Source organism: Dermacentor variabilis, chromosome 1, assembly GCF_050947875.1.
Source record: "Dermacentor variabilis isolate Ectoservices chromosome 1, ASM5094787v1, whole genome shotgun sequence".
In the NCBI taxonomy this organism is placed as follows: Eukaryota; Metazoa; Arthropoda; class Arachnida; order Ixodida; family Ixodidae; genus Dermacentor; species Dermacentor variabilis.
Window position 1 is genome coordinate 270,043,866 of NC_134568.1, and position 26,988 is coordinate 270,070,853.

Sequence of the window (26,988 nt, forward strand, 5' to 3'; positions counted from 1 at the left end):
TTTGCATACGGGTATTGTGATCGCGTTTTCACCTGAAATTGGATAATGAGACTCTAGAAGTGAGCTTTTACTGGCCCTTCTAAAAATAACAGCTTTAAATTCCAGTGCCCTCGCTTAAAGGACATTCCATCGACCCACGAACTTTTTAAGCGCCAGCCACACTGGAGGAATAACGCACGTGGCGCGCCGATGGCGGTAAAATGCATCAGCGGCAGTGCGGCCACACCGACTCGCGATTCGTCGCTGCTCAGTTGAGTGAGCAAATGGCGACTTGTTAATTTAACTTCCAGAAGAACTTTTTTTACTGATACTGAAAAGAAGAAAGTTCAGCACAAACTGACTAGCTAGTTCAACGTTGCTGAATAAAATATGCGTCGGCTGCGGTTCACTTGACGCCACACGAACCTTTGCTATTGAGTTTGGCACCGAGTACGTCTATTTCAGTACTTTATGGAACTTTCTTTGGATAATACGATTTTCGGATGATACATTTGTTTTTCGGTTCCCTTGAAGGTAGCATCAACGAGATTCCATTGTATGTGTGCAGTTGTCCGGTACGCCTTGAAACTGCGCTAATCAGTAGTTCGTGTCGGGCCCGCGTCATCTTTGGCTGTTTTCAGCCGAGTACGTACGCGTGGCTGTGTAATTCCTCCGTCCTGTGGTCGCGCGTGTATAATAATATATCACAAACGCGCTCCAGCTTTTCGACGCTGCCCTCGCAGCTGTGTAAGACATCTGCGAAAGCTGGAGATCATCGTTCAAATTGTGGTCTTCGCAATCTTTGGGAACAGTTTTTCGTGCCTGACAATCGGCCGTGGTTACCTGTGCAGCGATATATGTACGAGTCTCAGGTGCTTTCCGGTGTTACATCCTGGCTCAAACTGTCGCCCTACTTTCAGGACTTGTCTCAAAACAGATTGAAACCTTGCGGGCACGCTGCATGTGCGGTTTGCTTGAAGAAACATTTTGACAGAGAATCATATAAAGGAAAACTCACATGCATGGAATGCACGGCGGAGGTTCCGCAAAACATCAATCTTAAGTTGGTAAGTACGTACACAAAACACGGACTTTGCCCGTGGGGCTGTTTTCTTTCTTCCTTTCTTTCTTCCTTTCTTTCTTTCTTTCTTTCTTTTTTTCTTTCTTTTTGGCCGCTCAAAATTGTGTGTACACGTTAACAATTCTGCTGTTACATTTTACGTGTGCACAGCGATGACTGCGAACAAGTGAAACGAGTACATTTCATTCTGCCTCATCTTCAGTATGTGCTTCCATGTGCAACCCATGCGCAACCAGCTAAGCAAGAAGTTCGCACATTTGTGTGCTGCGAGACAAATAAGAAAGCTTTCAGGAGAATGTTAGGGACTGCCTCCTTTCACTTCGAATTTTATTTTTCATGAGGCCCCTTGCGTCGCCCTCTACATTTGTTGAAATCTTTTACGTCTAAGCATGCCTCTGTTTATCGCCGATCGGCGTACTAGGTAGGGGCACGAAAGGTAATGAATAAGCTTTATTTGATAGGGATTCGCTTTATCTTATTGAAGAATTAGACGGGATAAAAACGGCACGGATACCACATACAACGTTGTATATGAGACGTGGCACGCCGGATTCGCGCGAACGGACGGAAAGGACGAGCGCTCTGACGTCCCACGTACGTTGTTCGCCTATAAAAAAAAAAACCCAAAAGATCGCTGTGTATTACTCGTAACGAATTTAAGTCAGTTTCTCTTAAATTTTCAGCTTTAGAAAGTGTATGTGTATGTCGACATCTGCAAGGAGGCGGGATGCTCGCCAATTTCTATTTAAGCAAAAATTTGCGGCGCACTTGCCTGCACTAAACTTCTTTTGCGCGCCCGACGCTAAGCGCAACGCTTTATATTTCAGCGCAGTTTTAACGTTTATTGTGCAAATGGCAATGCACCGTACAAATGCGTCAATTTAGGGCACTTACATTTATTTAGATGTAATGCGAATCAAATAGTCCTTGCCATTCGATTAGTATTTCATTTAAGAATTCAATATTGGATATTATCGACTATTCGTCCGTGTTCAACTATGAGGCTTAGCAAAATTGAAGGCTGTCCCGAGGGATGGAGGTCGGCGAAAGTGAGGATTGTTCCGAATGATTCGATCTGCTGCGTGAGGGCCGCGATTTTTTTTTTTGCAGAGGCACCAGTTCCTGAGTAAACACACATACTCAATGAATTCTAGTCATTCGATAAGAATGCCTTGCTTTTAGGCAGCCTACTTAGGAATTTGTCTCGGTTAAGGCAATTAATTAATTAGTTAATTAATCTGTTCTTACGACATTTCCATTGCTCTCAGGCAATGTCCGGTGCTCTACTATCTTATGCTCTCCTTCAACGAGCACAGCATTTTAAATGCGTCCGGTGGCCTGCTGTACTCTGATTTCATTAGTCATTGCCAGGGTGCACTATAGAGAACTGAAAGCAGTTGCCCATTTAGAAGCTCCTTAGTTGACCACATGTCCATTTGGTAACAGTATTACTGCATGTATCAATAATGTAAATATGCCTCTTTTTACCAAGCGGACTCCACGCAAAATGTTTATTTTACTTTGGATATCAAACACTTTCTCGTTTTTAAAAACTACAAAAAAATTGGAACCTTTGGGGCGTATCTTGTACCACAATAATCGTCACCTGTCTTGCCCGTATTTGTTTTTTTTTAACGCTGCGAGCCCGGTACTTCCGAATCCCGAACGGCATGCACGTTATCGGCGTGACATAGTATTCTTGACAGGAAAGTAGCTAGCGCAGCGTCTTCAAGAAAGGAAACGCAAGCAAGGCAGATGACGATTATTGTTTTGGGACAAATATACACCCCACAGGGTGCAGTAATCGTATTTTGCTAAAGAGTGCACTCATTGTAGCATTTTTGAAAAGTAAGAGTGTAGAAAGGGTGTTCTCATTATACGTACCCACGAGGGTGTGATATTTTTGGTGTGCATAAACTACGCGGGATGCTTAACAAGTGTTAACACGGGTCAGATTCTGATTGCGAAAAACATTTTCTGGTCGCACTTGCTTCTCAACAGATCACCGACAATACTTCCGCAGATAAAACTCGCCTGAATAACAGGTGTAACTTGAATATGGTAAAGGAACTGACTTGTCCTTTTTCAACAGCTGAAACGCATCTTCGGGAAAGATTACGGTTCGTTTGACGAGTCTTTGCTTCGCCATAGCTTGGAACGTGAAGAAGAGCTCAAGTACTGCGCAAACAAAAAGGTTTGTTTTAATTTCTTCCGTTTTCACCGTTTTCATCATCATCATTGTTGTTAGAAGCGACTGTGCCAGTCTCTCTAGCTATTTTTTAATCTTCAGTCCAACTACACAACTTGGGCAACGGCTTTGATTGCATATCCTTCCTGGTTCACATCGTGTTAAAAAAAAAAGAACATTGTGGCCTTACTTTGCCGCCCGTGGCTCAACTCTTGGGTTCGCCAACGCCCACACTCTTAATGTTTACACCCTTTGGGCCTTGTTCCACAACGATAATGGTCATCTGCCTTGCTTGCGTTTCCTTTCTTGAAAACTCGGCGCTCGCTACTTTCCTGTCGAGAATGCATGCCTTGTCACGCTGATAACGCGCAAGCCGTTCGCTACTTGGAAGTATCGAGCTCGCAGCGCTGAAGAAAGGAAATGCGGGCACCACAGATGACGATTATCGTTGTGGGACAAAATACGACCCACAGGGTGCAAACTTTCTAAAGTGTATTCCTTCTTAAGTGGCGCATTTTTAAAAAAGAAGCACACCTTTGGGGCATATCTTGTCCCAAAATGATCATCATGTGTATTGCCCAGATTTCCTTTCTTTAACGCTGCGAGCCCGGCATTTCCAAGTCACGAACGGCTGACGTGACACAACATTCTTGTGATGTGGGACGAAATAAGCCCCAAAAGGTGTAAACTTTAAGAGCGTAGCGCGAATGCAAGTGCACTCTAAAAACAGTTGCACCCTTTGGAGTGTATATTTGCCACACAACGGTAATCGTCGCCTGTCTTGGAGGAATTTCCTTTCTTTAACGCTACGAGCCCGGTACTTCCAAGTCACGAACGGCATGCGTATCATCAGCATGACGGAGCATTCTCGACAGGAAAGTAACGAGCGCAGCGTTTTCAAGACAGGAAACGCAAGCGAGACAGATGATGATCATCGTTGTGTGGCAAATATACATCCCAAAGGGTGTAACTGTTTTTAAAGTGTGGCGTGACAGCCATCTCGGTTGTCTTCTCATTTGCCTTTCCTTTCCGCCCGCGTAGGACCAACTATCAGGGTGTTTACATGAACCCGTAAGAAATGGGTCGAGTCGGCTTTCCGGGGTGAAATTGGCCTATCGAGTTCATGTAAAAACCAATTCACTTTATTTTCCTTAAAGACCCCTGTTGGAGTGTTACATAAGGGGTGGGTTTTACATAAAACGCTTGTCGGGTCAGGCTAAACGAGCATCGAGTCGGACTGAGTCAGCCCGACTGCATGGGTTAGGTTGACACAGCCCAACCCGCTTGCAGCTTGCATGTAAACGGGGACGGGTCACGACGGCTAGCGCTGAGACTTGCACGGGACCCCTGTGACGTCAGCGTTTTATGCACTGGCAGTGGGAATGGTATCAGGACAAGGCAAAGACAACCAATCTGCAGTGCAGCGTCTTTCTAACAATAATCGCCATGAAATAGAGCTGTTCCAGATGGCTACGCGAACGAGAAGCTTGTTTCGAACCCGATGTCTTCTCTCGACACTGCGTGCCACCATTTCCCAGACGCGTCAGATGCCAGTTCATGTAGATGCGGTCACATCGGGCTCAGCTAGCCCGATTTCTGACTCGATTAGCTAGAATCATTTAAACGTAGCCTACTCTCAATCCTGGTTAACCCTCCCGACTGTCCTTTATCCTTTACATTGTGAGTGAAAGCGCGAATGATAGAACAGAAACGGTATATAGGTTTTGTTTAATGCTTGCTATATTTCTTTATTTTTCACATGATGCTCTTTCCTGGGGATGAAAGCTTCTTCGTATTAGCCGCTGAATGGTGTGGGAGGCGGAACTCTTTCAACAGTGTGCATCCTTTACTCAGAAATGCCTTGTTTCTCTCTGAGAAAAAGAGAAGACAGGCTCTCCTTCAACAATTTTGCATGTCATGTCTAACTACGGAAACCTGGGGGTATTCTGTAAGAGTCCACCTAGTGGACACGTCCATTTTGTCTGCTGCTCAAGTTCTGATTGGCTGAGCTGGGGCACGCGTCAGGAGGAGACTGGCGCATCCCGCCAATCAGAACATGAGCAGCACACGAAATGGACATGTCCACCAGGTGGACACTTACAGAATACCCCCTCCCCCACTGTTGTGGCGTTCGTAGGCTGCTTTGCTCTAGCATGACTTGTGACATCTGATCTTGAGATAAAGTGGTCATGGTATGCGAGCCCCTGTAATACTAAATGCGGCAGAACAGGGTCCTGGTAATACCGGAGACTTTAAAATGGAACAGGCGTGCGCATTTACAAGTGGGGACGCGAATAAATAGAAGCCTTTGTTGACATGGGAAGCGTACAAGTTGTATTCAGAGAACCATTTCTAATTTCAATAAATTTTATTTTACTTTGTTTGCCGGAAGGTTTGTTTCAACGCTAATCTTTCTTTCTTTCTTTCTTTCTTTCTTTCTTTCTTTCTTTCTTTCTTTCTTTCTTTCTTTCTTTCTTTCTTTCTTTCTTTCTTTCTTTCTTTGCCTAATCTCATAAATGCAGTGTGGAGCCAGCTTCAGCGTGCCGAGAGACCTGAGGAAGATGCATTGCCCTTACTGCAAAACACTTGCATGTGCGAAATGCGGGTTCCCAGTGAGTGCTACATTTTAATGTTATATCATTACAGGCGGACTTCACCCACATTGGAGGTACGTAACAGAAAATATGGGCAGACCCCGTAGGTAGTGCAGTCTCATACAGGGTCTCAAAGCGCTCGCTGTCCCGAGGAAAGAATGCGGAAACGTGAATGCGTGACGCTCATGCCAGACGTTTCAGACGCAGACTTTGACACGAGCGGAGCATGCGTGCGATCGTGACCTAATGATTACGAGTATGAGGCTGGTGTATTGCAAGACAGGTTCGATCCCGTCGTCGGTCACGCATTTCTTTATTGCATTATAGGATCAGTGCGTTATAGGCATTTCTTTATTGCATCATAGGATATTGCATTAATTGCATAAAGGTATCTGGGTTTATATCTTGACAGCGACCTTCCTTAGAATACCCACCTTGCTTACGTTTGCAAAAAACTTCGCGCCTTGTCTGATGTACAATACAATATATTACCTGCCATTATTGGTAAGAAAAATGGTAACACACGCTTTAGGCTACAGTCTGCTGCGACATGGAATAACTCTTTAAGGGCACTGTGGTGTTCGCTGGCTCAACAGAATAAATGCTATACTGCGCTCCCTCTTAAAGAACATATGAGCCTGAATGCTGACGCACACCGTTTTCAAAATACTTTCGATGTCCAATTTCAATGATATTTCGATGTAAACGACTGTTTTAAAACAGTTCTGGTGTAGTGAACTCCTAGTTGCGAGCGTTTCTTCCCGCTGTAAAGCCCAAAGACCGCTTTTGGAGGCCACGTTGTTCCACATGGTACGACACTAGAGCACGCACTAATTATGTTACAACCTCAATAAATTACCCTCCAACACCTTCTATACAAAAGCTAAATAAAAGGTGCAGAGGCTGCTAAGGCATATCTGGGTGTAAAGGCGTATTTGCTTCTTTTTTTGCTGTTATTGCTTGTGTTTGTGCATGTGCAATACTTTTGTACCATTTTGTTCACACGCATTGCTGTGTTTCTGTGTTTCATTATGGTCAATGAAAATTATTTTCATAGACAGTGTATAAATATAATTTTTTTTCTTGTCTGCTATAGTCGAGCTCATTGCTTAATATTATTCAATTGCAGACCAATTGCACTCACTAGCTGTTTACTTAAAGTATTTGAAAAATTATTAACCGTCGCCTTGTGTTCTTTTTGGAATATAATAGTATCTTGGACCCTCATCACCTACCCGCCGTGGTTGCGGAGTGGCTATGGTGTTGGGCTGCTGAGCACGAGGTCGCGGGATCGAGTCCCAGCCACGGCGGCCGCATTTCGATGGGGGCGAAATGCGAAAACACCCGTGGTGCTTAGATTTAGGTGCACGTTAAAGAACCCCGGGTGGTCAAAATTTCCTGAGTCCTCCACTACGGCGTGCCTCATAATAAAGTGGTTTTGGGACGTAAAACCCCATAATTTAATTTAACTTTTTTTTGGACCCTCATCAATCTGGCTTCCGAAGAGCAAGGTCTACAACCGATAATCTTGTTCTCCTTGAGTCATATATACGTGATGCATTTGTACACAGCCAATATTGTCTATCTGTATTCTTTGATCTTGAGAAGGCATATGATACTGCCTGACGATACGGTATTCTGCAAGGCCTGTCGTCCTATGAAATTTGTGGTTATATGCTGAACATCTTGCGAAATTACCTATCTGAAAGGAAGTTCCGCGTAAGAATTGGCAATGTACTATTGCGCACTTTTGTTCAAGAAAACGGCGTACCGCAGGGAGGAGTGCTAAGTTGCACACTTTTCCTAATTAAAATGAACTCTCTCCGCTCTGCTATACCATCCATGGTGTCTTATTCTGTCTATGTGGACAACATCCAAGTCAGTTTTAAATCATGCAATCTGTCCATATGTGAACGCCAGATACAGTTGTGTTAATCGGCTCGCGTAATGGGCAGACGAAAACGGGTTTAGATTCAGTGCAGAGAAGACTACCTGTGTGCTGTTTTCCTGACGAAGAGGGGTATGTCCTGACCCATGCATTACGATGAATGGAAGAACCCTGGTAATTAGAAAAGAACAAAAATTTCTGGGCGTAATCTTTGATAGTAAGCTAACCTTCATGCAGCATATAAAACAGTTGAAGCTGAAATGTCTTAAAACAATGAACCTTTTAAAGATTTTACCTCACCAGTCGTGGGGAACAGATAGGTATTGTCTCCTATCTCTTTTTAATAGCCTTGTGTTGTCACGCATAGACTATGGATGTATTGTTTACCAGTCTGCTTCAAAGACAGCACTTAAGCTACTCGATCCTATCTATCACTTAGGTATCCGCCTAGCACTTGGTGCCTTTCGTACGAGCCCTGTCCAAAGTCTCTATGCAGAGTCGGATCAGTGGCCACTGGATTATCAGCACACATATCTCGGAGTCACCTATGCAATAAGAACGATGTCGCTGAAACAACATCCATGCAAAGCGTTCATAAATGATCAGTCCACAAACCAGTTGTATTTCAACCGGCCTTCTCACGCCCCGCTGTTCCCATTAGCAGTAAAGTCTGTTGCGGAAAAACTTGTAATCGTTTTCACAGATCTACAGGAAAGTGACTATGCTGAACCCATCCCACCTAGGGAGGAATGTTCAGTCACTTGTGACTTGTCCTTTACGGAGCTTAACAAAAAGAGTTGTCCAAGTGCCCTCATCCAGCTACATTTCATGGCTCTTGAAGACAAGTAAAGATCTATTGCATTTTTCACTGATGCTTCGAAGTCTGAAAATTCGGTATCATGTGCAGCCCCATGGCCCAGACTTCTCCAACTCTAAAACATTGCATAAACATAGCAGCATCTTTACAGCGGAAGCGTACGCTATTCTGATCCCTGTTGAGTATATAGTACAGCGCAAGATACAAAAGTCTATAATATACACAGATTCTTTAAGCGTTGTCACAGCCCTGTACTGTGGCAAAGCAAGCCGAAACCCTGTATTAAACAAGTTCCTTCAAACCATTCAAGTAGCGTATAAACATCTTGTTCTTGTTGTATGCTGGGTGCCAGGCCAATCTGGGATCGCAGGCAATGGAATGGCGGATAAAAATGCTGGACCAGCGGCTCATCGGGATACAATTGATGTAATCTGGGTACCTGGTGTAGACATGAAACCTTCGGTACGGAAGGCCCTCCGTAATCATTGGCAAGCTGAATGGGACAAGCAAGTTGAAAATAAGCTGCACCTGCTTAAACCGAAGTTAACCAAATATTTTCTACTGAAGCTTGATAGACACACCGAAGTCACCCTGGCACGACTCGGAATAAGACACACTTATGGCACACACAAACACCTCTTGACTGCAACTGACCCACCAACGTGCCACGTTGCGGTGAGAACTTAACCGGCCTACATGGCCTCATTCAATGTACTCAACTTCACCGAGAGCGAGTGGCTCATTTTAGGAAACCTCACTCACACCATACACCCCATCCCTCAATGTTCTTATCTGAGGATGCACTTTTTAACTTTAACAGAGTGCTTAATTATCTTGCACAAGTTAACTTTCTAGACATCATCTCATATCATCCTAACCATCAGATTGCACCTCACAGGTGAGATATGGTCTGAGCTCTCGCTCTTCTTGTGTAAGCAAGAATTGTACAGCTAGGGACTCGGACACTCCACAGTAATTTACCATGTGTGCCTGTAACCAATGCATTTAAGGCCTTAATAATTATTTGAGAATTGATGCACAAGTACTTATAGACATATCTTACGTGTAGGCCTCTTTACAGCCTTTATTTTAAGTCATAGTCCTAAACTCACAATTTTGCTAAACGTTAAACGTGTGGTAAATTTTACCACACGGTAAAGAACCTCAAGTGGTCAAAATCAAACCAGAATTTCCTACTACGGTGTGCCTCATAATCATATCGTGGCTTTGACGCACAAAACCACAGATTTTTTTTCACAAGGTTCTTTTATGTCGCGCTGCGTTGGCGGTATAGCGCACCGCATTTTGAGCATTATTTTGACTTCAGAAATATATGGCTCTCACACTAACCTTCTTTGCCTCAAATTTTAAGATGGAACTTTGACTTGAAAGGAAGTAGTTTCGTTGGGTAGCGCCTTAATTTGATCCGCATATGAGAAAAAAAGTAAAAGCTTGCCACCCTTGGGGACTTTCTTAAAACAACTTCTCACTCGCCAATGCGCCACTTCATTCGAAATGGTGCTAATTTTCAGAAAGGATAACGCTGACCTGCATCTGGGGCGTAAGTAGTGTTACAAATTTTACGTGTTCTGGAACACAGTGGCATTGTCTTCGCTCTAAATGGCTGAGGGTCTTTTGAAAACGTTCTGTAACGCAACGGTATAGTTAACATTAAAAAGGGGGACACTGTGGCTTGAGGTGAACTTTGTAAAAGCTCGATGGGGGCAGCAAAGTGCTTTGCGATAAGCTAGTAAGTAGAGCAAACAACATAAATCCTGCTGCTAAGACAAATGAAAGGAAAGAGAATGTTTGAAAAGACGGCAACGCAAAAAATAAAAATAGGGACGTATACAAGATGACAAGAACAAGCGCTGATACGGAATATGACTCAAGAGAACGTGCAATTGCTTGTTGCGAATTTATCTATTCGGCAAGGCTCAAGCGTTATTCCAACTATAGTAACTTTTGAAGAAAGTGACGTCACTCAACATACTAAGGGAGACGCATCTCGGCACTCGTTGCGACAGTCATGCACTTTCGTCTGCTTAGACTATAGTCTGAACATACCCTCAGACGCCATGGCATCGAACATTCCTATAGAGTAAATTTTGACCTCTATTTATCAAGATTGATTTGCTATATTCGTCTGTATTAGAGGAACACAGATTGACGCGCCTGCCAATCTGACGTTTATTCATATTCGCATCCACATTTTTCAGTGGCGCAAGGAGCACGAGAACAGATCGTGCGAGGATTTCAAGAAGTGGAAAAGCGAAAATGATCCGAACGATCCTGAATTTCAATCGCAAGACTTGATCAGGAAGACTGCCATCCGTAAGCACTCACTTTGACAGGAAAGTTTTTTGCTGAATCGAGTTGTGTGCGCAACTTTTTCTCCTTCTTTCTTTTTTTATTTACTTCAAGCTTGTCATCTTGAATCACCTATACCTTTTACTCAGGTACATGATAGCCCTGCTACCTTTACACTGGCTAAACTGATTTTCCCTCTTTTTCTTCCTGCCTGCCCTAAGCTATCGGCGTGAAGTAATAACGTGAAGCAAGACTGCCTAGATCCTTACCAAATTCCTCAAATGGAGCTACATGCGGTTCTTTAGCCACCTAAAAACACATCGGTCTTTCGACGGACTCTGAGAAGAAGACGAAGTGTCTTTCAGGCAGAACGCCGGCTCTTCCAGCTCTACTCATTTTGTAAATTTCTTAGACTTTGCCAGTGGACCGCTATTTCCTCCTTAACTACGATGGAGATGGAGCCTCACGCGCGTCCGCCGGACTCGGCAGTGCCCGCGGCGGCTGCCTCCAGGAAGCGCAGCGGCACCGAGAGCGACGCTGACAGCGACGACACCATGCAGTACTATGTCAGCGGTGAAGATTCTTGTGACGACACCTTCGAGCTGGTGCGGAGTCGTAAAGCAAAGCGAAGATTTCTCAGCGCATCATCGAGTTCGAGTGAGTCCACCGTGAGATCTTCGCGGGATACCGAGGAGCTCACCATCCTGTTCTCGCCAGTTCTCGCCACTGACAACCTGAGACGTCTCAACAGGCAAGCCGTGTCTTCTCATCTAGAGGCGCTGGTTCCAAACGAAATCAAAGACATCAGAGTGAACACCCGTAAGAACGTGCTAGCGATTGACGTAAAACACGCGGCTGCGTTGGATTCCTTGCGCAAGGTGACGGAACTTGGCGGGATGAAAGTCCGCACTTATATTCCGCTGGGCAAACAAGTCCGTACTGGCGTAATTTACGATGTTGACGAGACCATTGTCGACTCCGATCTGTCAATCTTAAGCCAGCTACGGAAAACACCATCATCACAAACGCGTTTCGTCTCGGCACGTCACGGTGTGTGAAGATCATATTTAAGGGCGAATCCCTCCCATCGCATGTAAAGGTGGGCCACTTCAGACACGCAGTTCGCCCCTTTATACCAAAACCGCTGCAGTGCTGCAAGTGCATGAAGCTTGGCCATGTGAGTAGTGTGTGCAATAACACTACCGTCTGTTCTCGCTGCACTGGCCCCACACCACAAACACGTGCGAGGCCAGTGTGCTGAAGTGCACAAACTGCAGCGGCCCTCACGATGCATCTTCGAAGGAATGCCCTTTTATTCGAAAGGAAATGCAAATATTGAAGGAAATGGTTAGAGACCACTCGTCTCACTGAGAAGCAGCAGCATCTATTAAGCGACGACGATCACGTCGCCGACGTAGATCAAGAGCCTCCAAAGCCTCTGCAGAACGCCACACACGTATATTACCACCCCCTCTTCCGCCCAGGCCAAACGCAGTCAGCTCAAAGGACAAAGGTGCATCGAACAGCATGGCTGCTGACGCGTGGCCTGCACTCCCGAGGCTACATGCCCCTACTGAGCGAAATGATACTTCTACAGCAGGGGACACTTCGTCTGTTCCTGATAAATTGGTGGACCAAGATCAACAAATTGTTATGATAAGCCCTCTGGTGAGTGCTATTCGTGTTCTTCTGGACAAGCTACAGACACCAACAGCTCGAAGTGCATTGCAAGTGCTGGATGCCATCAGTCCGGTTCTGGCGAGCCTTCGGAAGTCCAGTGCTTGAGAACTTCTATAGCAGAACCATGGCTCATCGACAACAACAACGATCGTTCCGGGATGATGTGAGAAGTGCCTCCATATTCCAATGGAATGCGAGAGGCCTGAGGTCCCGTATTTCGGATTTTCGACAGTTCGTATATGCAAACCATTTTCCTATACTGGTTATCTGTGAACCGAACTTATCAGCCTCCATAAGACTATCGGGATATGAATCTTTTGTTTGAAACACGTGTGTCCGTAGTAGTAAGGTTCTGGTTTACATTCGCAAGGACCTTATGTACTTTTCCCAACACGTAGCGCCACACGACGGTAACCAATACGTCTGTGTTACTGTGAAAAAGAATAAGCTGTCTTTTACTCTTATTGGTGTCTACCTTTCCCCAACAAGTCAGTTTGATTGAAAAAGACTGGATGATATTATGGCTGCTACTCCCGGTCCTTGGATAATAACAGGGGACTTCAAAGCTCACCACCATATATGGGGAAGCCCCAGGATAAATTCGAGGGGCAGGTCACTAGTATCCTTTGCATCAGGCCACAACCTGTGTCTTCTAAATGACGGAAGCCCGACATTTCTGCGAGGAACTACGTACAGTAGCTGCCTTGACTTGACTTTGGTGTCACGTTGCCTGACTTTGAGCGTGCAGTGGTTCACTGATATTGAAACCCATGGAAGTGATCATATTCCGACCTATGTGAGAATCGATGGACTAGACGCCGCATTACCGGTTGTCTCTCGCCAAATCGACTGGTCAGTCTTTCAAGATCGCGTAGAAGACACATGCAAGACACATATTGCACGCAGATTAGAAGACATAATTGCAGGCGCTATGCAAGATTGCACACGCTGCTTCACACATCCATCAAAGCGTACGGAGAATGACATTGAATTGGAAAGGCTTCGTGCACTACGTCGCCGAGCTGAAAGGAGGTACAGGCGCACGAAATCAATTCTTGACCTCAGAGAAGCTCGGTGCATGCAAAAGATCAAACGCCGAATGGATAAGCTAGCGGATCAAAGATGGAAATGTTTTTGTGACTCACTAGACCCCCGCAAGCCATTGTCCTGTGTGTGGCGTACCGTACGGGGTCTTTGCTCAAGTCCCCAGCAACGACACCCATTCAACGCCCTTGCTCTCTATCAAAACCGCCGTGAGATAGACGTCGCAGAGGAATTCTGTGCGAACGTCGCCGGCGGCACAGTTTGTCCCTGATATGGCTCTAGGCAACATCCCCGGCCCACGAGATGCAAGTATGGACGCTCCATTCTCTATGGAAGAGTTAGAAGCTGCTATGGCGCTATGCAGGTGTTCGTCTTCACCAGGGTCCGATGGCATAACATATACTGCTTTGCGCCACCTAGGCAGAGAAGCACGAAGAGAACTCCTCAGCCTTTTTAATAGTTCATGGCAAGATGGTGTCGTCCCACAGGAATGGAAACGCAGCCGCCTGGTACCGCTTCTAAAAGCAGGAAAGTCACCGCTCGAACTGGCATCCTATCGGCCTATAGCTCTTTCCAGCTGCGTCGGGAAGCTCATGGAACATATGATCCTCATGCGTCTCGAATGATACCTTGAACACCACAAAAAAAAAAAAAATACCCTGACTCTATGGCGGGATTTCGACGCGTTCGTTCAGCGATTGACAGTGTCATCGATCTAGTCTCATCTGTGGAACAACAAAAAGCTCGGAAGCGATTATCAGTAGCACTCTTTCTTGACGTGAAAGGCGCTTACGACAACGTTTCCCACCAAACCATTCTAGACGCACTTTTGACAATTGAACTAGGAGGGCGAGTATATCGATGGGTCTGTAACTACTTGACACAAAGGTCCTTGTTCGTACGAACGGAAGATGGTCCGACTACCGACCACTACGTATGCCGAGGCGTTCCACAAGGCGGTGTTCTAAGCCCTATTCTTTTCAACCTCGCGCTTCTTGGGCTGGCCGAATCCCTACCGGAAACAGTGAGTGTTTCAATCTACGCCGACGATATCTGCATCTGGACATCAGCGGTCACTCGCCTGCAGGTTCGCGCACGGCTACAGAAAGCAGCAACACAGGCCCACTTAAAGAAGCTCACATATGTTGTTCACGTCTTCAAGTTCATCGCCGGCAAAACATGGGGATCGTCTCCATGCTACAGTTATATCGAGCACTGTTCATCGGATTCCTACGCTATAGCTCCCCCGTGCTTGCTAAAACATGCAAGTCAAAATCTTCGAGAACTTCAGAGCGTGCAGGCGCAGGCACTACGTGTTTGCCTAGGCCTTCCGCGCAGCGCCTCAACAGCTGGAACCATTATAATGGCTCAAGACCATCCGATCACGACTTACATTAGCACCGAAACGCTTAGAGCCCATGTTCGTCATGTTTCACGGATGCAGTCAAGCTCTCTTGCGTGCCTGCCAGAACGACGACCACAGGCGTCCTTCTCCAACAAGGTCAGCATCCATCGTGCCTCCTTACCATCGGGTTTCACACCCTCTGCACGTTCAACCTCAGCTTTGTGGTGTTTAAAACAACCTCAAGTGCGTCTTACGGTTCCAGGGATAAGAAAGAAGACTGACCTGCCTACCTTGGCCTTGAAGCAAGCAGCTCTGGATTGTTTGCACACTTTCTACTTTGATCCGAGTACACATATATACGGATGGCTCTTCCACTCAAACCAGCTCCACCAGCGCAGTGGTTATACCATCACGATCACTAAGCATCCAATACAAGATTTCTCACTTGACAACATCGACTGGTTCGGAGCTTTTTGCCCTCCGAGGTGCCGTTAATTATATTAATAACCAACCGGCTAATCGGTGGGCTATATTCTGCGATTCGAAGGCGGCCTTACAATGTCTTCTGGCATCTCTTCGTCGCGGGTCATGTGAACAACTCGTGTCGGAGATACGAGAAATGCACCATCACATGATCGCGAAAGGACACGACTTCGTGTTTCAGTGGCTGCCTGGTCATTGCGGTATCTGCGGCAACGACCTCGCTGACGAAGCTGCTAGAAAAGCACACGAAGGAGCAACCCTTGTTTCAATACCTTTATCGCGGACCGACGCAGCCCAACACTTAGGCAAGCTAGCGCACTCTTTGACATTGGAGAAGTGGCACACACCTGAGTTCACTCACCATCGCTTGCATTCCCTCGATCCCTCTATGCAACTGCGGCTGTTACCAGGCCTTCCGCGAAATGAGGAAACAGTGCTGTGCCGCTTACGTTTGGGCGTCGCATTCACCAATGCTTATGCATTTCTGATTGGAATGGCTGATAGCGCCCAGTGCAATGCCTGCGGTGTCGAGGAAACCATAGAGCACCTACTGTGCTACTGCCCATCTTATGAAAATGAAAGACAAGACCTCTGCACAGCTCTCAATCAGCTAGATGGAAAGCCGTTCACCTTGAACAAGATCTTGGGATCATGGCCTCGCATATCACAGCTACAAAAGGCCACAAAAGCGCTGCTGCGATATTTGAAAGCGACCGGATTGAGTCAGCGTCTGTGATCAGGACTGAGTGACCGACTGATATCGCCAGTGGACTTTCTCTTCTTTTAATCTTTCCGTCCCCCTTTCTCTTTCCTCAGTGTAGGGTAGCCAACCGGGCTCAGTCCTGGTTAACCTCCCTACCTTTCATTTATCATTTTCTCTCTCTAAAAACACATCAGAGAGCTGCCATATCTTATTGTAAAAATAAAAGAAATAGCATAAGGTAAAATGAGATGTGTCTGAGAAAAAGAAAAAAAAGCGAGAAGAGACCAAAAGCACAAAGGTTCACCACAGGGAGTACCTGTTCTTTGTGCGAGAAAAAACAACTAGGTATTCTGAAGACTGAATACTTTGTACGCCCTTACTATAGTTTCTCTTAAGAAAAAACCGACAAGGCAATAAGATTTACCGAGTAAACAAACTTTAGCGAACACTAAAAAAGTCGGACGGTAACAACGAGCTTTTATACACGTAGAGGGTATTGAAATTAAGAGTGCTTCTGTTCTATTGTGCAGCGCACAAGTGAGACAGAAACGCAGTTAAATGTTTGGTATTTGCACTGCGATGGGCATACTTACCTGCGGGGGAGGAGGGAGGGGGTTTCTGCTCTTGATAGTGATTTTAAGTTGCAAAGCTACATGTCGCCTGCAAGGTACGCCCTTGGGTAGGACACTGTACCTATAAGCTCAGTACGCAGTCACTTTTGCATTCTCTGCACGCTTGAATGAATCGAACCCATGACCTCGTGTTTAGCAACGGAATACCATAATTGCTGTGCCACTGTGACTGATGATTCTTGAATGTTGCGTAGTCGCAAAAAACACTTGGTTACCTTGAGTTTCATTATTATTAGAAAATGCTATGGCGTGATATGACATGTTTTCTATTCTTAGGTCCACAAAAAAGTTTAAGTGTTTCGAATGGTCACCTTTTGCCCACGTGTAATAATGCTAGCTTTCTTGCGTGTGCGCGTGCGTTCTTTACTGCGACTTACCGCTCAATGCAGGGATTTCTGCGTTCGCCCGTTAGTCTGTTTTGTTACGTCATCGTCTACGTGCCACCTCTTCGTTAGCTATGCTCTCGCTATAGGGAGTCGCAGCTTCGCCCGAAAGGCGAAGCATCGATTGCGATGGCAAATTAGTAGATAGCTATACGAAGTAAGAATAGTAGTTTAACGTTCGTATAAACTTGTAAGCCTTTGTTTACTGAGTCAGTTAACAAGCATGGTGTCACGCGCGCACGCGCAAACATGAACACATTTCATTCGATGACCGCGCAAACCCTTTGTCAAAGCGCTGGAGTGAGGAAGCGCCGCAGCACTAGCGAGCGAATTGACCTTCGTGCTGCCTCTCTCTTCAACGTCAAATAAGCGGCGAAAAACCAGCACACATGAAGCTATCAGCACTCGGCGCACTCTGCATCAATCGCAGATCGCTTCCTAGATAGGGCACGCGCGGCCTCGCCATATGTAGCAGCCACCGGAGTAGAACCCCTCCTCCCCCCCGGCCCTCCCCTCCCTCCGGTGCCTTGCGCACGACAGAAGACAGTTCAGCCTCGCACGCTTTCGCTCGTACATACAGCATGCCTCTCGCGACGAGGGTGTTAACGCCCTTGGAATTTATGCAGAACGTCACGGTGACGGCGACTTTGATGGCCATGGCAGAAATGCGCCTGGAGTGTCCATATAAGTGCTATCGCAATAAAGCAAAAGTTTGCCCACCAGCGCCACTGAACATTAAACTCGTAACAATGCGGCAGTGTGCAGTTGAGAGTAGGACCATGCTAAGGCATTCAGCTATCACTCGTTAATTTGGCCGCTTCGCAGGCACCTGCGCATGTATGTTGATGCCACAGAAGACAACACTGTAGTGCACGAAGACGACGTTATGCGCATCGCGGTGAAGTTGGTGGCGCCACTGTGCGTGACTGCTGCTGTTGTAGGAAATGATTTCAGAGCTGGGAATCGTTGCAATCTGCTGTTTTTTTAATCTTGCGTCCAGTCAAACCTAATTCATCTTTACAAGATCGAGATTGGAAGCCTTATTTTATTCGCTGGACTTTGAATTTAAGATAAAACAACCTGAATCGGACTCGTAAGACTTTGCTAGTCTGCTGAATTTTGCAAGTACTGTTGGGCAGAAAATGCGAAAAGATACAACTACTAGGTTACATCAAGCGCTGGCTCAATGTGGCGAGAACATGCGAGAATAAGACAAGAAAGCGAAGAGACAGTATTTTCCGTGTTTCTTGAATGCTTTTTGTGCTACTAGCACGAGGTCGCGGGTTCGATTATCGGTCGTGGTGGCTGCATTCCTTTGGGGCCGGAATGCAAAAAACGCTCGTTTGCTTAATTTTGGTGCACGGTAAAGCACCCCAGGTGGTGGAAATTCTTTAGAAGCCCCCACCCCCTCCTTTCCTCTTACACATACACGCACGCGCACAAAAAACGGTTTCCCTGACAACGGCAAGCACCAGTTTTTTCCTCTGCTTGCTCGCTTTGCCCTTAGACATTTAACGTGCTTAGACACAATCACGAACTAGCCGAGCAGAGAGTGTCTGCTAATAAACAGTTAATTGAAAGCGTGGCACCATACCATATCAAGTTAGGCTAATCATACATTACTTAAACAGGTTCCGAAGACTGTCTTGCTAAAGGTCTTTGCAAATTTTGGACTGTTCAGTACCGAGTGACTGGCTATAGTCAACTGTCTGGCCTTGGTGATATTTCCAGCGCAAAGACGGGATAACCGAATAGACCAGACAGTGCTCTGTCTTGCTTTGTCTTTTCGTTGTTGTGCTGGAAATGGCACTGTCTAACCAACTCGCCTACTCGTATGTTCTTACAGCTCTCTGGCTTCTTGAGTACATCTCATTCCCTTTATGGGGTCTTGGCACGCATTATAATCTTCCCTGGAGGTGCACACTTGCGTATTTGTTGTCAGTGTGAATAAAATAAAATTACAGCGACATCACCTAAAATATTTATTTTTTCTTTCCACGATTTCAGTGTGCCCCAATTGCAAAATGCCGTACTTTAAAGCCAGAGGCGGCTGTGCCCACTTCACATGCGGCAAGTGCAAGAAAGAGTTTTGCGAATGCTGCAAGACAGAATTCTGGAAGGGACAGGTGAGGCAGTGTTGCTTATATTTTGTGGATGCGTGTATGCGACACTTGAGCACAATACTGTCATATTCATCATAGTTTTCTTCACGTGAAAGTACATTGAATGTATTTTATGCGTGGAAATTGTTTTGATGGCACCGAAACAGCGCGATATATATACCTTTATTCGGGAAGTTGTAAAAGCTTATTTAGCGAAGAACTTCTACAAGTGCCCGAGAAGAGTATGAATCCAGTTTCGTACAAACGAAGAAATAGGTTGTCTTCGCACGCCGAACCCGCCGTTGTTGCTTCGTGGCTATGGTGTTGACCTGCTAAGCACGAGCGGGATCAAATCCCGACAAAGGCGGCCGCATTTAAATGGGAATGAAATGCGAAAACACCTGTGTACTTAGGTTTAGGTGCACTTTAAAGAGCCCGAGCTGGTCCAAATTATTCGGGAGTCCTCCACTACCGCGTGCCTCATAATCAGATCGTGGTTTTGGCACGTAAAACCCCATGATTCATTTTTTTTTCGCACGCCGAATATTGCACGTTGATGTTTATCGGTGGTCTCAATGCTAAAGCGTATTGAATAACAGAGTTTGTTAGCAATATAATACATGAGCTTGACCACAGTAAAAAGATTCTCTTTGATGCACTCGATAATTTTGCGCTTGTACCCAATTTCCGAGAAACTTTTTTTTTCATGCTTTCCCAGCTTAGAAACAGGTGTAACCACTAAGATGGTTAAAGTCGAAGCCGTTTATAATGATCAAGTTATGTGCTAAATATAGTTAGATATATCAGGTAACTAAATATAGTCAAACTCAGCTATAACAAATTTGAAATTCTGTGCACGGTGTGTTCGTTATATACATAAAAATCTTAGCGCAGAAAATGAGCAAGGAAGGTATGTATTTTTTGAGGAAAGACCTCGCCTTAAACAGCTTGTAGGCGTCCCTAAGAATGGGGATTCAATAGGATCTCGATATTCCAATTCGTTTCTGACACGCTCTCGAGCGTTATTTGAGCGCATGCTCAAAAATAAATGCATGAAAAAAAAAAGAAACAAGCGCAAAAAGCGGTTAATGGCGCTGGCAGCGGACGTCTAGAGTTGGATATATTCAATGTCCTGTTCGTTATGAGCGAGGTATTTTGCATGAAAATTGGTCAACAAGTTTCGCGTGTTCAATACAGGTAATTCGCCTTTCGACTGTAGATATGATATATATGTTATGTATGGTTCGACTGTAGATATAGTATATAAAAGGACTGAACGCGTACTGGGATACTTCAGCGTTAAGCATACCTTACTTTTTTTTTTCGCAGATCACGTACCACAAACGAGGCCATGGTCTCACTTACACCGCCCCCGCATACAACCTTTCACATATTAGATCAGTCTGTGCCATCTCCTTTCGATTGCACATAGTTGAATTTGATGATACAATTGCAGTTGACACGCATTTGTGTAGGATGAGAAAGTTCAATTCTTCGTCAGAACGAATGATGTGGAACGCATTACGTTTGGGAGTCTCGAATAATTCATCAGACAATATGAAATATGTAACTTGCGGGCTGGCGAGTGTCGGGAAGCGTCACCGGCTACATTGCGGCGCCACCAGCGCAATGCATGGCAAGAATGATTTCAGTGGCTAGAAGCTGCGCTGGCGACTTGTAGGAAGTCATCATCGCCAGGGCCCAACGAAGTCACATGCAAGGCACTTGGAAACCTTAGCCAAGAGCCCGTAGTGTACTCTTGAAGAGATACGACGAATCCTGGCGCGAAGGATTGATTCCTTGTGAGTGGAAGACCAGTCGTCTAGTATGCCTTTACTTAAGAGTTCTCAATCTTCATTAGACTTGGCATCGTACCGTCCCATCGCTCTTGCCAGTTGCATTAGGAAACTAATTGAGGGGATGGTGTTGACGTGCCTTGAATGGTATACTTAGAGCATAATGAGGTATATCCGAACGCAATGGCGTGCTTCCGGCGCGGTTGGGCATTCACCAATAACGTGATTGATTTCGTAACACCTATTCAACATCAAAGGAGCATGGAGCAGTTAACGGTGACGATGTTTCTTGATGTCAAAGGCGCATATGATACTCTATAAACAGTGGCACCCTTAGGAGTGCATATTTGTCGCCCAACAATAATCATCTGCCTTGCTCGCGTTTTCTTTCTTTAAGACGCTGCGCTCGCTACTTTCCTGTCGAGAACGCTATGTCACGCTGATAACGCGCATGCTGTTCGTGACTTGGCAGTACCGGGCTCGCAGTGTTACAGAAAGAAAATGCGGGCAAGGTAGATGATGATTATTGTTGTGGGACAAGATATGCCCCAAAGGATGCAAATGCAAATTTGTAAGAGTGTAGCGTAGCACAGCGAGCAATCCTCGATGCTTTGACTGCTGTGGGCATTGGTGGCCGTGCACTTCGCTGGATACACAGCTATCTGGAGGATAGATCCTTCGGGCTTACCGAAGATGGAATGGCATCCCACCATCTAACCAGCAAAGGTGGGCCGCAAAGCGGAGTGTTAAGCCCCACGCTCTTCAACATAGCACTGTTAGCCCTTGTTAGGTCATTGCCAAGGACGGTCCAGATATCCATCTATACAGTTGATATCTGCGTCTGGGCGTCCGGCATGACACGTCCGCAGATACGAGCGAGTCTGCAGAAGGCGGTCCCACAAACGGCTTCTTACCTACATACGAAAGGCCTAGAACTCTCCTCAGAAAAGTGCCGATTAGTCGTATTTACACGCAAAACATTGACTCCATATTTTACATGCATAAATGGACAAGTAATTGCTTACAACCCAAAGCACTGTTTGGAGTCATTATCGACCGTGATGTGTCTTGGACGCCACTTATTACATAATTATTTATTTATTTATTTATTTACATATACTGCAGCCAAATATAGGGCTATAACAGGAGTGGGAACATTATACATTACTATACATTACACATTAAAAACACACATAAACACAAAAAAGATGAATGATCAAAAAGAAGTGCTTTACATGTTAGCGAAGTGCCTACCGGTGGCAGCTGTGAAATTTTTTGGTGATAGTGAACCAATGTTACCGGGTATAGTGAATTCCAAAGCTCCATTGTACATGAAAAAAAAAAACTGTACTTGAATGTGTTAGCGTACGGGCATAAATAGGTCTTATGTTCAAGACGTGGGAGCTACGGGTACAACTTGCGTTAATAAATGTGATATAGTTACAGTCAGAAAGACCAGAGGTGGAGTTATTAATTGCATATAAAAGTTTTAAGGCTTCAATGTGATAACGTGAATGTAATGGTTCAATGTTCAGATTGTTGAGCCTATGTTGGTGAGAAAGTACGGCTGTAATTTTGGCAAATGAAACGGATAGATTTTCGTCGAACGTTAGTGAGCAAGCTCATTTCGCATTGTTCGTAGGGGAACCAAACGACAGATGCATATTCTAGAACAGGGCGAATGAGCGTTTTATATAATAGCAGTTTAGTCTCGCGGGGGGTCTTAGCTAAAGTGAGGCACAAATAACCAAAATTTTTTAGGGCTTTCCCGTTTGCATATTCAATATGTTTAGACCATGAAAGATGTTCGGTTAGAATGACACCTAAGTATGTGAAGTTTGCGGGCGCAAACATAAGTTAGCGCACCTTCTGTGGGAAGTTAGCGCACCTTCTGTGGGATTGGCGTCATTTCAATGCACAAAGAAGAGTCCTCAGCACTACGCTTGACAAGACTGACAACCATATCCTTACGAAAGCCAGAATTCTTGGACCCTGGTCTGAGCCGACGTCAGCACGAACTGCTTTAAAAGCGCTAGTGTGCTTTTTGAAGAAAACTGGATTCACTGAAAAACTGTAGAATGCGCAAACCGATGCGCTCCTTCTTTTAGCTTGTTTTCTTATCTTTTCTGCCCTTACACCATCCCCCTGTGCAGTAGCCAACCGGACACTTAATTTGGTTGAGCTCACTGCCTTTTACCTCTTGTTTTCCTTACTTTCTTCAGTGGAATTTTATTTCGATGTTTTCTTAAGAAAATGACCAAGCAAGATACGTGAAGTTAAGCATCCTGTATACAATCAAGTTTACAGCTACGTCATGGTATAGCGTAAATGCAGCCGGGCTTCTTTACGCTCAGAAAAACTTTTATGTGGCACTTATTGAGCAACAGAAAGCTGAGCAGAAAGCTGTCTATGGCTTGGAGTAGCATTTTCAAATGCCTACTCTTTCCTTGTCAGAATGGCCAACAGCCGACTTTGTGACTTCTGCGGGTGCAATGAAAGAATCGCGCACCTTATTTGTCAGTGCTCTCGTTTGAACCCGCAAAGAGCAGTCCTCTCAGCCACCCTAGACAAACTGGACAAGCGCCCAATGACAGAAAACAAGTTCCTTGGAAACTGGCCTACGCGAACATCAGCGCGATCCGCTGTGAAGGCGCTGCTGCGGTACTTAAAAGACACGGGACTTTCTGACAGATTTTAACTGTACACTGTGGGACGTAGGATTGTACGGTGACACTGTGTAAGACTATAGTAATATCAATTCTGCCGGCATGCCTTGCTAGCATCAATAACACTGTTTTTGTTTAGAGTTAGGCTTGTTGCACCCTCACCAGTCGTCGTACGAGAATGCTGTGCAGGCGTTAGTGACGTTCCTTAACTGAACAGGCTTGTACATGGGCAATTAAGGCATGCTCTGCGTACTCCCATGCGCCTGACCTATCAGTTCCTGCCTCCTCCCAATGCATATTGTACCTTGTGTCCCTCTTAACGAATGACCATAGGAGCGTATCTTTATAAGCGCGATAGGAATACAATGATCTTCTTGTGATGTTCAAGCGACTGATCTGGTCGATCTCGACCACTGGCCAAATATTCCGCAGTGGACGGACATCCACTAAGAGATAGCTTTGTGACTTTGTTTCCCGTGGTGATGCAGCTCCATTATTTCTACCAACTGTTGACAGACAGACGGACAAACGGACACTTTTATTAAAATAGTAATCAGAAGAATCGCTATTGGTCGGGGCCCCTAGTCCACTGAGAAGATCCACTGAGAAGGCGAGTCCACTGAGAAGGCTGAGAAGATGGCTCTTGCCATCTTCTCAGCCCTCCGTATCAGCATGAGCTGGTCGTCGAGGGCTAAGCTGGACAGCTGTGCCTCCCATTGCTCCCTCGTGATGTTCGTGTCGGGGTGTTCTATGTTGTGTACTGTGCACTCCCACGTAATGTGGTATAGCGTTGGTGTGGCCCCGCACCACGGGCATTCGTCCCAGTAGGCTGTGGGGTGTATGCGATGTAATATGTGTAGGTACTTACACAGGCACACGAACCAACTGTTGTTGGTAGCCGCGTCGGAGGGATGGCTGTAGACACTGTGAAACTTGTTTGGAATTTCAAAATATGACCCGTTGCTTCGAACGTTTTAGATCAATAAAATGAGAAGTCAGGATTCCCGCATTTTTTCAACGTCGTACGTAGCATGTGAAATAATTACTCGTATTATCATTGATCTTGTCGGGTCAACCACAGCAGAGTCTGACCTATAAGATCCGTCGATACTTCTGTGCGTGTGGTCACTGTACTTTTAATTGAAAGGGAACAAACGCAATATTTGAATTGCAGCAGTGGGTTATAGGTCATATTTGAATCGTACGGTATGCTTGATGACCTTCTCGACGGGAGGCAACTCTCATGTGTAGGCTTTGACTCGAAGTTGCATTTATGGACGCCTATTACGTTCGTATCGAAATGGCTGACAGTGCTCCGTGCGCTGTCCGGTTGCACCAGAACCATCCATCACCTATTGCGTGACTGTTTTCAGTTTAAAGGTAAGAAACTCGTTTTCTATCGCATTAGCACGATTGTACGACCGGCCTTTGTCGGCAGACAAAATAATGTAACACCGACCGCGCTTTTCATCGTCGCGAGAATCTCTGAAGGCTCTGAAAACTGACTGCCCTGTGGGATTGCATTTGACAACTTAACTTTTTCGTTGTGCTAGCATGCGTTCAGGGAACCAGTTCTTTCATCCATCTATTATGCTAATTCTCCTAGTAGGCAAGGCAATTGTATGCTTCTCGGGTTATCTTTCTCGCTTTCTCTGTTGATAATTTCTTTCTTCTGCCCACCTTTAACCGTGTACAGTACGTCAGAAAACATTCCTGCCTTTCATTTTTTTCTTCTTGCTTTTTACAGCGGAGCTCATATACGCTAGTTTCCAGCGGATCACTGGAAACTAGCGTAGACGGTGCGTACACCGTGCGCGTGCACGAAAAAAAAAGAGACAAACGTCGTAGCTTTGATAACAAAGCAAACGCGTAATCGCCGGTGCACCCTCTCCACTCCTGTGCGTCGTCGGCGCTCGCCTCACAGCTGCGGCGCATCCTCGCCACTCGCCACCTGTGCGTCGCCCGTAGATGACACTATAATGACGTCTACCTACAAACGAAATAACAAATAAAATAAAACTACAACAACAAACTGAAAATAGCCAATGGGTGTGTCTCTTTGTATGGTGACGTCACGCAGTGCATAGGCACGTTATCTCAGCTGCGTTCCGGCCGTGTAATGGGTTGTTCGCGTATTGTGCGGGCCGAGGAAGAATAGCGTGCCTTCGAAGAACGACGGCGTGAGCAGAAGCGGGGATTGGCGCGAAGGGGGCGGGAGGCTTCTAACGCGGAGTCTAGCATATCGACCACGAAGCTATAGTCACCTTAGTGACGAAATAATAAAGACCGTAAGAAATGACAATTCACGTGGTATTTGTCTTTATTTGGATCAATATAGTTATACACTATATACAGCTACTCTGGTCATCCACCTTCACGGAATGGAATAGCACTGAGTTTCTCTATTTTCTTTTTGTTTCCATATTACTCGTGATCTCTAGAATTCGTTCGTTCTAGACTATGTTGTCTATCCTTCTCTAGATTTTGTTTTACTTTTATTTTGTTCCCAAATTGGTTCTCATGGCTGGTGGTATTTTTTCTTCGACAGGCATGCGGCAACGAAGGTTGCAAGAGCCTAGGCATGCACGGTCACCACCCAAGGAATTGCTTTTTCTACACTAGAGATTACTCGCATGAAGATCTCGTTAAACTCCTCAAGGTATATGTATCTCCGCAACGAATTGTTTATTATATATTTTATTCACCTAAATGTGGGGCGCAGTTGAAGAAAAATATGATCTGTTATTAAAATAAACATTGCTTGCGTTTTTTTTTTCACGATAACATTGTTTGCTGCTGTTGGATAAATTGATCACTTCTGGCTCTGTGATGTTGATGGCATAACGACACGTTTGTGGGCACGGCCTCTGGAAAGCACGTCTTCGGAACATTATATTGCTTTGTGTTGCACAGTAAGAGCCGAACCCGTTACATTTATCATGAATTAACAATATTTTATTGCAATTACTATTACTGATATGTGAAAAGATGTAGCGGCCACTATTTTATAGTGGCTAACTCTTTCTTCTTTTGATTTTAATTAAAGAAGAGCGGAAGCGGGGAGAACATCTGCCGCAACTTGCTATAACTGAAAGGATTGAAACGTATAGCGCGCGCGCACGCACGCGTTATATCTGGGGTTCAGCGTTCTCAGTTTTCCCTCAAATTCAGTGCGTGCACATTTTTTTCGGTTTGTTTCCAGCCGGAAATTCTTTTTCTTCAGTTGTATAATTCTTCTAGATAGAATTGCCACCGGCTCTTTCCGGTGGACAACATTTCGTAAAATGCGCGTGGATG

At 45.3% G+C, this 26,988-nt stretch overlaps 1 protein-coding gene across 1 annotated transcript in view; it reads left to right on the plus strand.

Annotated features, from left to right (window-relative positions):
- LOC142564577 (E3 ubiquitin-protein ligase RNF31-like) overlaps positions 1-26,988 on the plus strand; it is a 71,724-nt gene that overhangs the window by 30,956 nt on the left and 13,780 nt on the right. Inside the window, exons 4-9 of the mRNA XM_075675634.1 lie at positions 900-1,046; positions 3,153-3,254; positions 5,771-5,860; positions 10,767-10,881; positions 19,135-19,253; positions 26,240-26,350. Coding sequence (XP_075531749.1) covers positions 900-1,046; positions 3,153-3,254; positions 5,771-5,860; positions 10,767-10,881; positions 19,135-19,253; positions 26,240-26,350 — 684 coding nt within the window. The remainder of the gene's footprint in view (positions 1-899; positions 1,047-3,152; positions 3,255-5,770; positions 5,861-10,766; positions 10,882-19,134; positions 19,254-26,239; positions 26,351-26,988) is intronic.